The sequence below is a fragment of the Amblyraja radiata genome, chromosome 27 (genome assembly GCF_010909765.2).
Source record: "Amblyraja radiata isolate CabotCenter1 chromosome 27, sAmbRad1.1.pri, whole genome shotgun sequence".
NCBI lineage: Eukaryota > Metazoa > Chordata > Chondrichthyes > Rajiformes > Rajidae > Amblyraja > Amblyraja radiata.
The window spans coordinates 20,893,875-20,909,937 of NC_045982.1; the positions used below are offsets into that span (position 1 = coordinate 20,893,875).

General features: G+C 44.5%; 1 protein-coding gene across 1 annotated transcript in view; it reads right to left on the reverse strand.

Moving 5' to 3' along the window:
- The window catches only part of csmd2 (CUB and Sushi multiple domains 2), a 573,225-nt gene that overhangs the window by 70,343 nt on the left and 486,819 nt on the right, over window positions 1–16,063 (reverse strand). The window contains 1 exon segment of the mRNA XM_033045391.1: window positions 11,306–11,488. Within this exon segment, the coding sequence (XP_032901282.1) occupies window positions 11,306–11,488 (183 nt within the window).

The window sequence follows — 16,063 nt, forward strand, 5'->3', positions numbered from 1 at the left end:
TGTTCATCTTTGTCAAGCATGCTTTGTATTGTATTCAGACAAATATGTGATAAATAAATGAATGCATTCAAGGTGATTATGAAATGTCCATAGATTCAACAATCAGCCATAACTTTACAAAACTGGAAGCACATTAATTTCTGTCTACCAATTCCAGCTAGACTGATGGGTTCTCTGAGTGAGGCCATTAGCAGGCTGCCAAGTTATGCAAGATTTTATCACAAAGAACACAGTTAGTTTGGGACATAGGAATATAATTTGGGTTGAAAAAACTCTGCCATAGTAGGGAACTTTAATTACAGCAGTCTGGGTGGAATTTTACTTCGGAGTCACGTGAGTAACTACGTGAAGAACCCCGCCAGGACGCATGCGTGTCATATCGCTTTCACGCTTGCGAAACGCCCGGCGTGGTGGAGCGTTCCCCCGCAGTGGTAAGTTTGAAACCGCGACCTGCAGGTAAGTGATTTACTCTGCGGGAGTTTTTTGTTCCTCGCGCTGTTTTACACAGGGGGGGGGAAGCTGGACAAAATAGTGTCCACAAGTGCTGCAAGTGAAGCTGGCTGGGGAGGACCGTGAAGTTGCGGGAGCCAGCAGCAGCTGAAGGCACAAGTCCCGTAAGTGGGATCAGCTGTGCCGATGTTTGGTCCCGCGCCGGCCAGAACACCACGGCCGGGCCGGAGACTATTCAGAATGGGGCCGTCGACTTTGACAAGTCGAAACGGCAGGAGGCGGGGTGGAACGACGTTCCCCCGTAGCGACAGTTTAAACCTGGACCTGCAGGTAAGTGAAACTGCGGTCTTTATTCTTCCCATACTGTTTCACAGGTGGGGGAAACATGGATAGCTGTGCAAACAATGGCAGGCGGCACAGGAATCACCCGTAAGGGAACAGCTGTGCCCGACTTCGCTCCCGCACCGGCCAGATTAAACACCATGGCTGGGCGGGAGACTATACAGAACGGAGCCGTTGGCTTTGACAAGTCAAAACGGTAGGAGGAGGGGTGGAAGGACGTTCCCCCATAACGGCAAGTTTTAAGCCTGGACCTGCAGGTAAGTGAACAGCGGTCTTTATTGTACCCATACTGTTCTACAGGTGGGGAAACATGCACAATGCAAAGAAGTCGACCAGAGCTGCGACAAAGCTGGCTGAGGAAAACCGCGGAGTTGCGGACGCCAGCAGCGGCCGGCGGCACAGGAATCACCCGTAAGGGAATAGCTGTGCCCGACTTCGCCCCCGCACCACCCAGATTAAACACTGCATCTGGGCGGGAAGGCAGGAAGATAACCAAAAGAGTCGTTGACTGATGAGTCCGACTTTGAGCAGCCGCGAGCGGCCGGCGACTGTGAGCGCTGGAGCCGGTTGGAGCGGTTTATGGAGCAAAAGCTCCAACATGACAGACTCCGGGAGATGGAGTCTAGTCACAGTGGGGATATAAAAAACACCCACAGCAGCACCTTACGTAGGGCTGTACAGTGCATTTCCCTCGTCAGAGGGGAGTACTGGGGGGTCAATTCTGGGCTGACCCTGGAGAGGGGTTTGACGAACAAAACTACAAGTGTGCAGGGGGTGCAGGAAGACTGGAACGGGAGTCAGAAGGCAGGATGTTTAGCTAAGACGCTGTGGCATTATTCTGCAATACGGAGTATGAGATTAATAGTCTCAGGAGAACGCCATCCGCCCAGCTTGAAACCCTAAGTTTGCAGAGCTGTGCAGACCTGGAGGGATTAAACCACCAATATTACTACTTGGGGGCAACCTGTCAAAACAGGTAAAAGAGCTCAATAAGGAGGCCAATACCCTGGGGCTCATAAAGGCGGCAACAGGCAGGATCTCCTACACACGACAACAGCACCTCCACGCACCCACCAGCAGGAAGACACACAGAAGCTGGTGAAAGCTCAAAGGCCGGGCTACAGGATAGAGGTCTTTTAGGCCTGGCCCAGACCGGCCTTCCTGGAAGACGTGCAACCCCAAATCCCAAATCCAAAAACCGATGACACTACCTCTACGGCGACTGCAAGGAAGAAAACAAACTTTCCACTGGTCACCATGGAGGTAGGGGGGTCTGGTCTCTTCCAAAAAACAGGAGGTGTAAATAACACAAATTGGTGTGTAGATTACATTTTCTTGGGAGGCATGGAGTGCAATAACTACTAACACTTATTTTCTACCTAGTGTTCAGGGATATACAATTGAATTTGTGCAAAAGATTTCCCGGTTCAGCATGTACCGAACTGAACGTTCGTGCCTTCACGATAAGAAAAACTGGAAGCGCATGCTGAACTGGAGAGGCTAGATGCTAGGGAATCATGGGGAAATCCCAACACGACTCTTTGGAATTCGTGTCAATATCTTTACGAAAAACAAAAAGATGTGGTTACCAATCATTCAGGTCTGACAAAACTGAATACATTGTGCAGTAAATTCATTCGAAATTGGAAACCTTTGTTACTGCCAAACAATTGATTCCATAGGCTACTTTATGAATTGCATCCATTAAAAGATGCTTACTATACGGTGCCTATGCGGAAGGATTATAGACGTTATTAATTCTAAGCTAACACCTTCCACCGCTAATGACTACTTGGGGTTCACCTTTGACTTAGTCTACATGTGGGTAACTGTAGATGACATGTGCATGTACCTTTAATATAGTGACATCACCACACCACTACTAACCACTCCCCATATCAGAAGTATAATTGCAACCTCCCCACCCATTGATCTCTCTCTAGCTCCTGTGACAGACCACGTACAGCTAGGGCAGCAACGTTTGTGTATTATCAATAAATAGTAGTAAAGACACAGTGTGTTTATGACTACTCTTTACATGGTGTCACAATCGTACCTCTGCGCCTCCTGTTTGTCGGGTTTTATTTACTTTTGAACCAGTTTCCTACCCCTTGTTCCATCTCCCGTGCCATGGCTACCTCTTGCCGCAAGCCCGATGTGCTTGTCTTCGACTCAGACATTGCCCATCGGTGGGGTGTCTTTAGACGCGATTTCCAGCACTACGTGACGATCGCCCATCCTGCTGCCACCGCTGAAATGCGGGCTTCTCTGCTCCTCAACCTGGCTGGTCCCGATGCCCTGGAACGATCTGAGTCGTTTGTCTATGGTGCAGGTGAAGATGCTCGAGACCCGGTATGTCTTATGGCTAAGTTTACCGCGATGTGCGACATCCCCACTAACTGCATCTTAGAGCGTTTTAAAATATTCAGCCGGCGTCAGACCCCTGGGGAATCAATCGACAACTATATCGCCGCGTTGCGACACATGGCCAGGCGTTGTCGCCTGGACGCACTGACCCCCGATCAAGTGACCCGGGACATTCTAGTATATGGCCTTCTAGATGTAAAGCTAAGGGCTGAACTTCTGTGGAAGCCCGACCTGTCTCTGGACGAGGCTCTGCACGCCTCCCGCATGGCTGAGGCTGTCGCCTCGGCACTGTCGCCTGCTGATCATGACATTAACTTTGCCAGTGCTGCTGGCCGCCGGCGGAACGCTGGCCCGCCACGGCAACGGGGTTCCCCTGCACCCGGGGGCGACAGCCCACGACGTTGCCCCAACTGCAATTTTGCCTCCCATCAGTTTAATGTGTGCCCTGCCTTGGGCAAAACATATAATTTTTGCAGGAAGTTAAACCATTTCTCTGCAGCTTGCCGCTCCCGTGGGAAGCCAGTTCCCGCTCCACGGAGAATGTTAAACAACCTTGCTCAAGCTGATAGCGAGCTTGGTTCCCAGTACCAGCCTGACAAACTCCCTTTGTCTGATACCAGTTCATCCCAGGGGGAGACCAGCATTTTTTCACTCTTGGATGCACATGCCCTGATAACGGACCCTTCGGTTCGGGTTTCTGTCAATGGTTCGACCTTCTCCACAAAAATCGACACGGGGGCCGTGACAAATGTAATGTCAACAAGCCTTTTCAAAAAGATAAGAACTAATGAAATAGTGACTGCTGACAACTCCCGGCTGCATGCCTACGTGGGAGGCGTGCTCATTCCTGTGGGAAAGGCAACCCTGCACTGCAAGGTCCTGAAGGCCTCTCGGCCCCTCACTTTTTACCTGCCAGCTGGAACTTCCGACACTACACCAGCAGTCCAGAGTACTCGCAGAGCAACGGCCTGGCGGAGCGCGCTGTCCGCAGTGCTAAGGACTTGCTGGAGCATTGCAGACTGTCCAACTCCGACTTTTACCTGGCCCTCCTCAAACTTCGAAACATCTCCCGCGACCCTGCCTTGGGCTCGCCAGCACGGCGGCTGATGTCTCGCACTACGAGACCTCCCCTCCCTGTGCCCCAGCGGTCCCTCGTGCCCTCTGTTCTCCAGCCCGCTGCTGTCCAGGAGCGCATTGCCCTCAAGCACGAAGTGCAAAAGCGCTCCCACGACAAGTCCTGCCGTCCCCTCCCGCGTCTGTTCCCCGGTCAAGTCGTCCGGATGCAGTCCCCCTCCGGTCACTCCAAGCTTGCCACCGTTGTCGGTAATGCTGGTTCGCCGCGGTCCTACCTTGCTGACCACGACGGTACCATCTACCGCCGGTCCCGCCAGCATCTACCGCTTGTCAACGAGCCCCCACCACCGCCTGCCGACCCTTTCTCCCCTCCGTAGTCCGCCACACTGCCTGCCGCCCCATGCATGCCTCGGACCCTGCCATCTCAGCTCTTCCAGCCCCGTTCTCCACCTGCCAGCCCTCGTTCGCCTGCCCGTCCACCAGCTGCTGCGCCTGCATCCCCTCCTCAGCCTCCGCCTCCTCTTTCTCCTCCAGGGTCCCCGGTTCGGTCACCCGCTCCCGCTCCGGCCCCTGCTCTTCCTGCAGAGGGGGGAGATGGCGAGCTGCGTAACCGGTCCGGGCGGCTGGTTAAGCCGCCTGTCCGCTATGGTGAATTTGCTTAGCTGCTTGCTCAACTGTTTGTTTAACTGTTTGCTTACCTGCTCGTAGCGTATGAGACGTGGTCGCCCCGTCACCACTGTGTTGCTTTTTGTTTCCAAGGGGAAGGATGTAGATGACATGTGCATGTACCTTTAATATAGTGACCTCACCACTACTAACCACTCTCCATATCAGAAGTATAATTGCAACCTCCCCACCCATTGATCTCTCTCTAGCTCCTGTGACAGACCACGTACAGCTAGGGCAGCAACGGTTGTGTATTATCAATAAATAGTAGTAAAGACACAGTGTGTTTATGACTCCTCTTTACAGTAACTTATCAAAGGAAGGTACAGACTTAACTGAGGCCAACAACCTCATTGACATCAGTAAACCACCTATTCGACTGGTAGCAAGGGTAAATGGCAATACTGTGGCCTTTCCAGCCACACTGTTTGACCTTTGTATTACCAATAATTACAAGGACAAAGGTATAAGCACTTAAAATCAATACTGGTCATGTGTAGAGACCAATGAGGCTACCAATCTAAGCAATCACGGAATTACAATGATAGGGGAAATATTGGGCATTGTTCAAACCCTATCATTGTCAGCAACCATTGAGTGGTGCTACAAACTGATGCCAGTGTTCATGGTTGGCGTGTTACTAACCCCATCTCTAGTTGTGGATATAGATGGGATGCACAAGAAGCATCATTGCTTCAGATACATGTCATAAACTACTTGGAAATGTTGGGTGCGTTCTATGGACTAAAATCATACTGTTCAGAAATGCATCACCTGCATGTTAGACTACAGATTGATAACACCACCATGGTGACATATACTAACTACATGGGTGGAATCAAATCGGTATCATGTGATAATCCGGCTAACACAATTTGACAATGGTGTATTCAGAAAAACATTTGAATATCAGCTAGTTACCTACCAGGTAACCTCAAATTTAGTGGCAGACACCAGGTCACGCAAATTCATGACAAACATCGAATGGATGTTGGACCGCAAAGTGTTTGCTGATATTGTAGCATGATATGAAACACCAGAGATTATCTATTGCATCTTGACTTAATCACCAGTTGCCTATCTGTGTTTCTTGGGAATCAGACTGGGGCATCAGCGATGGATGCCTTCTCGCTGCATTGGGGAGGGGGGGGGGGGGGGGGGGGGGGGATTGTTCTTTCTATGCATTCCCTCCTTTCTGCCTCATCAGTCGGGTATTACGCAAAATACATATACATATACATACATATACAGGCAGTCCACGAAGAAACTATATCAGGTCCACATCAGGAAGTGGGAAATATTGTTCTAGGAACAACATCACTACTGTACGACGAACAAAACGTCTGTTCTGGAATTCCTGGCAGGCCTCCATTATGATGAGGGGCTCAGTTACAGTGCCATTAACTGCGCCAGAAGTGCCCTTTCAGCATATCTATGGTGAGGATCAGAGCGTCATTCTGTTGGGACTCACCCCCTGGTAACCAAACTTATGAGGGGAATTTTTTAATATCAATCCCCAAGAACCAGGTACTCTCAAATATGGGATGTGAGTATTGTCCTAACGTTGCTAAGGAATTAGTCTCCAGCAACAGCTCTGTCCCTGCAAAAACTGATGCATAAAACAGTCATGCTGATGGCTTTGGTCACAGCACAAAGGGTACAGTCTTTACATAAGTTAAGGCTGGACAATATGACTTCTTCAACAAGAAATATAACTTTTCATGTTCACGAATTAGTCAAACAGAACAGACCGGGACCATCAAGCCTCAAAATAGAATTTAGGACTTACTCTACAGATGATCATCTCTGTATAATAAGACATTCATTGTTATATATGGAGAACACCAAAAACATCAGAGGCTATGAGATGGCACTACTAATCAGCCACAAGCAACCCCACAAAAAAGTGTCGGTTCAAACTATTTCCAGATGGCTGAAACGGGTTTTAACAACAGCTGGAGTGGATACTAACATATTCAAATCTCATTCCACCAGGGCTGCAGCTACATCGGCAGCTATGGAGTTGGACGTACCGATGGACCAAATCCTGGAGACAGCAGGATGGTCAAGGGAAAAAACGTTCCAACAATTCTACCATAAACCAGTGGTTAAACCTGGAACTTTTGCAGAATCAATTTTAAGTTCTGTAATATGATTCACCCCATGAAATTGGGGCTATAATTTGTTGTTAATAACTTTATCATGGATTTCAATGTCGGATTCATGTTTAAACATGTTAACACAATTCCTCCCTTAGTCAATTAAGGCAGATGTGATGCATGGACTCGTTTCCACGGCATGAAATCACAGAGCTTTGAAATCTTCACGTAGTCACTCACGTGACTCCGAAGTAAAATAGTAAGATTAAACGAGAACTTACCATTTCGAAGTTTGATCGTTATTTTATGAGGAGTACGTTGAGGGAATACGTGCCCTCCGCTCCCACCCTTGATCATATACTCAACTGGTATCTTCTTCTCTAATCTTACTATGTTCAGTCATTACAGTTATCTGTGATTTCACACCGCTGCTTTGAAGAATGACACGCATGCGTCCTGGCGGGGTTCTTCACGTATTCCCTCAACGTACTCCTCATTAAATAACGATCAAACTTCGAACTGGTAAGTTCTCGTTTAATCTTACTATTTATCCTGGCTCCCAGGTTGAAAGGGCAAGTTGTTATTGTAAGTTCTGTTACTGTTCTTTAGAAATAAAAATTACCAAGAAAACAAGTGTGGAATATATTCAAAAGGTCAAGAGGCATCCGTGGTGATAGAAGCTAAGTTAATAGATCATGAATTTCTCCCAATGGTGAGCTGCGTACACTTACCGTTCACATATGTACCAACTATGGACTTGACTTTTCAGTTCTGATATTAACTTGCGATCCAAAGACATCCTGATTTAAAATGCTGAGCTGCTTAAAATGCTGAGGTATTTATCTTTTGTATCTGTTTCAGTTTTTCAGTGTCTGCAGAATTTTTCTTCCTCTCTGTGGTTTGAGATGCAGTGTCACATCTGACGGTGCAGGATCTGAGGGCTGACTTTCCAACTGGGGATTCTCAGCGAGACTGTCCTGACAATAACTCAGACCTAACAGTATGAATGATTCAACGCTGGTGATTCTTATGACAGTACATAACTTCTGATAAAATGATTGAACTCAGCTTCCTTGCAGGAATCCACATTATATCAAGAAACAAAGTCGGCTTCTTATCTTATTATATTCTATGTCAGACTAAGTTGCAATTCACATTTTTTCAATTTTATTCTTGGTGTCAGTGGTCCGACCAAAATTCACTGCCTTCATTAAGTTCCTTGCACCTGTCCTTGTGTCAGGTATGAAAGTCTGCTGTATATTATTCAGCTCTATTCTCAATTCCTCAGATAATAAGGTGGTCCATACACAGATGCAGCACCTGAGCAACGCATAAATTATTGCAAATAACATTCACAGTACACCAGTGTCACACAAGGATCATCTCCCACAAGAGAAAATCCCAGTCATCTATCCTGATATTAATTGGTAGTAATACAATCAATCCCCCTCCCAAGGATCTGAAAATGGTATGGATCACCTGTGAACTAGTTACAAAAAAACGTTGGATGCTATATGTTCTGCAATGATCCATCTCCTGACTCCCGAGAAACTCCTAACAACTTAAGAACACCAACAATAGGTGTGAGGGATAATTCACTATCTCAGTGCCACAATTTTGGAAGTACAAAGCCATCCAAGAAGTGCAGTCCACTGCCTGATAACTCATGCAACGGACTAAATGCCACAATACTTCCACACTGACAGACAGTGAAGGCGTTGTCCATTGTCAATAAGATGCAATGAAGAAACACATAAAGTTTTCTTTGACTGCACCTCTCAAATCAAATCATCTACCACCTCAAAGATAAGCACAAAAGGAACATTCATAGTCTGGCATCTTGGTCAGCATGGACGAGTTGGGCTAAAGCTAGAGCACAGAACAGTACAGCACAGGAATGGCCCTTCAGCCCATAATGTACGTGCTGAACATGATGCCAAATTAAACTGATCTCATCTGCCTGGACATGATCCCTCTATTCCCTGCACTTCCCTGCGCCTATCTAAAAGCCACTCTGGTAGCTGCCTCCACCACCACCAGAAGGCGTTCCAGGCCCCTGCTATTCTCTGTGTAATAAACTTCCCCTATACATCTCCATTAAACTTTCCCCCTCTCACGTTATAGAAACATAGAAACATAGAAATTAGGTGCAGGAGTAGGCCATTCGGCCCTTCGAGCCTGCACCGCCATTCAATATGATCATGGCTGATCATCCAACTCAGTATCCCGTACCTGCCTTCTCTCCATACCCTCTGATCCCCTTAGCCACAAGGGCCACATCTAACTCCCTCTTAAATATAGCCAATGAACTGGCCTCGACTACCCTCTGTGGCAGGGAGTTCCAGAGATTCACCACTCTCTGTGTGAAAAAAGTTCTTCTCATCTCGGTTTTAAAGGATTTCCCCCTTATCCTTAAGCTGTGACCCCTTGTCCTGGACTTCCCCAACATCGGGAGCAATCTTCCTGCATCTAGCCTGTCCAACCCCTTAAGAATTTTGTAAGTTTCTATAAGATCCCCTCTCAATCTCCTAAATTCTAGAGAGTATAAACCAAGTCTATCCAGTCTTTCTTCATAAGACAGTCCTGACATCCCAGGAATCAGTCTGGTGAACCTTCTCTGCACTCCCTCTATGGCAATAATGTCCTTCCTCAGATTCCTCAGCTATGCCCTCTAGTATTGGACATTTCCACCCCGGGAAAAAATTCTGCTGTTTACCGTATCAACGCTTCTCATAATTTTACACACTTCTATCAAGTCTCCCCTCAACCTCTGATGTTTCAGAGAAGACAATCCAAGTCTATGCACCCTCTCCCTGTAGCTGAAACCCTCTAACCCAGACAACATTCTGGTGAATCTCCTCTGAACCCTCTCCAAAGGCTCCACCTCTTAACATGTACCTCGGGAAAGGGGATCTACCATTCTTATTTGGTCTGGGCCTTTAATCTTTCCTTGTACTGTTTGGCTTTTTTACTGGGAGACTTTCATATCCTGCTCTTCTACTTCCCATTACACCTCTACTTTATCATATCCCCCCCAACTGGTAAATGCTAGGAAATTGTGGTACTCATACTAATGCATCTCCACACACCATTCCCATACTTTGCTTAACACTGTTCAGATAAGCACAATTATCCTGTATCCAATTCCAAAGATATAGTATATATTACTTTAATTTCATTAACAAAGAGAGTCAATTCATCAATTCCATTTTTTTAATGTTGCTCTACCTACATTTGGTTACAATGTATTGGAAACCATCGCAGAAAGGTATTGCAAAGGCTCTTCCTATATTAGTAATAATGCTTTCATGTATTCTTGTACTAAGATGAATAAATAATGGATTTTTTGGATTATGTGATAATGCGAGAAACAGTAAGGTATGCAATCTAAAGTACTTATTCAATTACATAATCTCTACCAATTCTGAAATGATCTATTTAGGTTCAGGTGATTTCTACTGTCCATTATATTTCATAATTTAAGCCTACATGGATTGAAATTGAACACATTCATCAAACTTAGCATCAAAGCGACTGCAAGCTATTTTCCAATTTAACTCCTCCAATGAAACTAGTAATGTGATCGACAATTAATGTCTAGATTACAGGACTAGGATTTACATTAATTCATCATAGTGAAAATCACATTTATATCAGCCTCACTTTTGCCATCCCCTTAATCAGTCACTTTCTGCCGTGTGATCATAAATTGGGATTTAACCATACTACAATCAGTCCCACTGCAGCTATAGTTTTATAGTTTTAGTCAATACATCTTAAAAAGATTTCATACTGATGATCTGATTAATCTTTCCTTTTCACCATATCTTTAGTCGTTCTCCTTTAAAACAATATATTTGACCAATGTTTTTTAACCAATCCGTCATGAGCCTCACAACAACGATAGTGGAATTAATCTGACAGTAAAATTACTCAAACCCAAGGTATTCTTGTAAAACTTTACATCTTATTGAAATGGAATACAATGCAAAATAGCTGAGCAAATTTAGAAAGCTTGATGCAGTTTTGCCACAGTGTTATTAAAGTATATTCAAAATAAAAATGCATATGAGCTATTTTGGTATATATTCAGAGTTAATTTTCTAAATATTCAATACCATCAACTAAAATTAAGTTTCATGTAAATTGGTACCTTTGCAGAGAACAATCATGAATTCTAAATGATATAGTGTTTAGTGTTTGTTCATTAATTGACCACTTAGACCACTTCTTCTGATATATCACTAGTACAGTGGAATGATCTTGCCCCCCAGCTAGTTTGTTCTAATGCCCAGTGAATTAGGTACCTTGACACTCAGGTTGGCTCCCACTCCAGGTGCCATCGGGCTGACAAATACGCTCTGAAGATCTCCTTAGTGCATAGCCAGCTTCACAGGTGAATCGGACCATGTTCTTCACTTGAAAGTCTTTGCCAAGCCGAATGCCATGTGCTGGGATCCCTGGATCACCACAATATCCTAGGCTGTCCCCTGCAAGCCAAGGGAATGTACAAACATCAGAATACAAAATTAATTTTCACATGTAAGATGAACAAATTCCATTGTCAGTGTTAAATAAAATACTGTAACAAGCAATATCAACAGTTCATTGATCAAAGTGCTATGGAGTTTGTATGTTTTCCCTGTGACCACGCGGGGTTTTCCCGGGTGCTCCAGTTTTCGCCCACACTCCAAAGATGCACAGGTTTTGCTTTGTTGAATTGCCCCTAGTAAATTGTACGAACGGGGTGATCACTGGTCGGTGTTGACTCGGTGGGCCGAAGGGCCTGTTTCCACACTGTATCTCTACACTAAACTAACATATACCATTGGGCAATAATAACAGATGAAGTCATTCATAGACAATAAAATGACATGTTTGAAATCACTCGGAAGAACTCTCATAAGTTGTGGTGTTTATAGGTGTCAGAGACATGGGCGTGGGATTGGACTTAGCTGTGGCCTGTAACTTGATCCAAATGGCAGAACACTGGGGTGAATTGGCCACGGGACCAATGTAAATATAAAGTGAAGCAACAATAGAAAAAGACCGGTTTTCCCGTGTTTAGCATCAGCTAGAACACTTCAGTAGCAAGATCGATATCTACTTCAAAAGTTGGGACTGAAGATGCTGAGTGTGTATAGTTTAGCTTCAGTATAACATAACATATTTGAATGTCAACTGGAGATGCTCTTGTACATCCTTACTTATTTTAGCAAAAATAAATAATGTCATCCTGACTCACAAGGCAGCAAAAAAATATTTTAAAGTTGCGATTTGTTATTTTTACTGATGTAAAATCGGAATCACCTTCAAAACATCATTTTTTCAACAATAGTTAATTGAAGTTTTAGTTATGTCGACATTTTTTTATTGTCAAGCTAGTACATGAAAGTTTGCCAACACAGTGAAAATGGTGAGTTTATCTGCATGCGAAAATAAAGTGTGGGATGAAACATGACATTCCATCTACATTCGCACTGAAGCAGCTCCTCGCAGATTTTTATTATGCATAGTCCACTGGGCTATCAGATTGTGAGTGAGTATATTTGTACTCTGATGCAATGACAACTTTCAATCATTCCACCACTGGTAAACTGGTGAAGCCCTGCCATCTGCTAGTCCATCCCGAGAGGTTTCTACTGTTCCAACTCTCCTTGTTTGACATTGTTTAAAACACGTCTTTGACCAGGTTACACTGTGTTGCAAAGTGTCAGTGCCGATGTTGCTCGGGTTGTATCCTCTAACCAAGCTGTTTGAATAGATTCATAACACTGGCAGTCCATCCGATAAGGTGGAAATTTTGCAGGCACTTCCTGTCCAGAAAACGCACCGCATATCACATTGGCCAATGATTGTGCTGACTCTCAATCAGCTGCACAGGGATGGAGGAGTCATGAACAGTTCATCAACCAACATATGCCCCAACCCTCAATCTCTCAGTGCTCAGTTTAGATTCTGCCTGGACCACTTTACTCCAGACCTCATTCCACCCTGCTCTTAAAGTCAAGGATATAATTGATTAGTGAATTCCTTGATGAATCTTCATAACAGTAAAATTAATAAAAGTTCCTGGCAAAGTTATCTGCAATCATGCCTGGATTTGAGAACAACGGCGAAGGTTAATGGAAGCCAATAATGCTGGGAACAAAGCATAACATTTTTCAAGGCTCACATTTCTCAGGGCACTATTCCAGGCCCAAATATATTCATCAATGACTTTATAAGAAGGGGAGATGTTTGTCACTGCTCATATGCATTCAGTAAACCCTCCCAAAATGATATTGTTGATGGTCACATACAATAAGTCTATAACAGTTAAACATGTCCCCTTCATAAAGCATGGTCATGACTGAGTCCCTATAATGGTGGTAGATAGTGCACCAGCAAATGCTGCTACCTCAAACCACCAGGGTCCTGGGTTCATTTTTGACCTTAGATATTGACCGTGTTGAGTTTCCACACTCATTCTGCGACTGGGAGTATTCAGGATGTTATTGAGAACTTCCAGCAAAGCATCATAGGTATAGGAGCAGAACAACAAACAAACCGCCCACTCTCTCACCTCGTCAACCACTATCCATTCCACCCGAGAAAGAATCTGCAATTTCCACATTGGTCTCACTGGCCACTGCAGATCCAACAAAACCAAAGTGGAAGTAAATCATTTTCGATCTTGAAGGAATGCTTAAATAGAAGAAGAATGTTTCTGAGATGGTACATAAGGAATCTTCCTTGTTGCTTGTTCAATGTTGACAAAAAGTGCTTTAGTTGGTAGGTTAATTAAAAAAAAACCTGTAATTAATACATTTAAACTAGAAAAGTGTGCTAGAATACAAATCAATCCCAATGTTTATTTGGATGATAGATCAGGGTAAAGGACCTCGACAGTCCAATCCTGCTTAAATGATCCAATATAACACTTTTATACCTGTGTTGCTTTTTGACTTTCAACACAGGTAAATGGAGGCCTGATTTATATTTTTCATGATGCCTCAGAAATGAAGATATTTAGAACATTTGAGTAGAAAATTTCAGATTGCTGTGAAAGAGTTTAAAGATTTAGAAGTTACAAAATGGATTTTGCTGTAGATTTAGAAGCAATAAAATGGATGCCTTGTGGTGCGTGGGTCTCAAAAGGAAGCACGAAGTCCAGTGTTTTGAGAGGCACCTTTAATTATGTTCCTCCCGGTTGTAGGGAGGACCAAACAAGAGAAAGATGGCACCCAAACCCCTGCCTTTAAACCCTCTGGCTAAGGGCTGCCTCCGGACTGAACCACTCCCGTGCCGAGGGGTTCAACAGTATGATGGCACGACCCTTGGGAGCTGCCACAGCCTAACCTTTCTCCTACTACACTAGTGAGTTCTGCACAATAACATGAATGTTTTCGCCTTTCTTCTACAACACTAGCAAGGTTACAGCACAATACATGAATGTTTTTCTCAATGATATAAACAATCAGAAAAATGTTCAGACAATTTGTTCCTACACTTTACTCTACGGATTGTAATGTACAAAAAGTAGAAAAACAAGGTCAAAAAACAAGAGTGCTTGAATCTGCAAAAAATAGCTCCTTCAGCATAAACATATATGGGCTAACCTTCCCTCTATCGGAAGAGCCTGTCAATCCTCTGATTTTAACAGGTAAGAGGCTGTACAATGCTCTGTAAGAATTGCTGATTATTAGGGTATAAATATATCTGATTGAACATTACCTCTGTGTGTGGAGAAAGAGAGACTGTAGTCTGTATTTTACAGACTGGGAGAGTTGATCCCACACCCGCCTGGTGAAATAAAGACGTTACTGTATTACTAACTTTTGTGTTGTTATCTGTTTGAAGTAAAAATAAACCTTAACAGCTGGATACTGCTGGAATGGAGGGGGGTGGGGGGGATCTGACACCCCACCAAGGATACAAGTACAGTATAATGGGACTCATACAATATTTAGCCTCTTGAGTAACACAAGGGCTTGAACACAAAATCAGGGATGTAATGCTAAGGCTTTATAAGGTGCTGGTACGGCCACATTTGGAATATTGTGAGCAATTTTTGGCACCATATCTGAGGAAGAATGTACTGGCTCTGGAGAGGGTCCAGAGGAGGTTCACAAGAATGATCCCAGGAATTAGTAGATTGACCTATGATGAGCATTTGTCGGCATTGGGCCTTTACTCACTGGAGTTTAGAAGAATGAGGGGGTACATAGAAACATAGAAAATAGGTGCAGGAGTAGGCCATTCGGCCCTTCGAGCCTGCACCGCCATTCAATATGATCATGGCTAATCATCCAACTCAGTATCCCATCCCAGCCTTCTCTCCATACCCCCTGATCCCTTTAGCCACAAGGGCCACATCTAACTCCCTCTTAAATATAGCCAATGAACTGGCCTCAACTACCTTCTGTGGCAGAGAATTCCACAGATTCACCACTCTCTGTGTAAAAAATGATTTTCTCATCTCGGTCCTAAAAGACTTCCCTCTTATCCTTAAACTGTGACCCCTAGTTCTGGACTTCCCCAACATCGGGAATAATCTTCCTGCATCTAGCCTGTCCAACCCTTTAAAAATTTTGTAAGTTTCTATAAAATCCCCCCTCAATCTTCTGAATTCCAGCGTGTACAAGCCGAGTCTATCCAGTCTTTCTTCATATGAAAGTCCTGCCATCCCAGGAATAAGTCTGGTGAACCTTCTCTGTACTCCCTCTATGGCAAGAATGTATTTCCTCAGATTAGGAGACCAAAACTGTACGCAATACTCCAGGTGTGGTCTCACCAAGACCCTGTACAACTGCAGTAGAACCTCCCTGCTCTTATACTCAAATCCTTTTGCTATGAATGCTAGCATACCATTTGCTTTCTTCACTGCCTGCTGCACCTGCAGTCCTACTTTCAATGACTGGTATACCATGACACCCAGGTCTCGTTGCATCTCCCCTTTTCCTAATCGGCCACCATTCAGATAATAGTCTACTTTCCTGTTTTTGCCACCAAAGTGGATAACCTCACATTTATCCACATTATACTGCATCTGCCATGCATTTTCCCACTCACCCAACCTATCC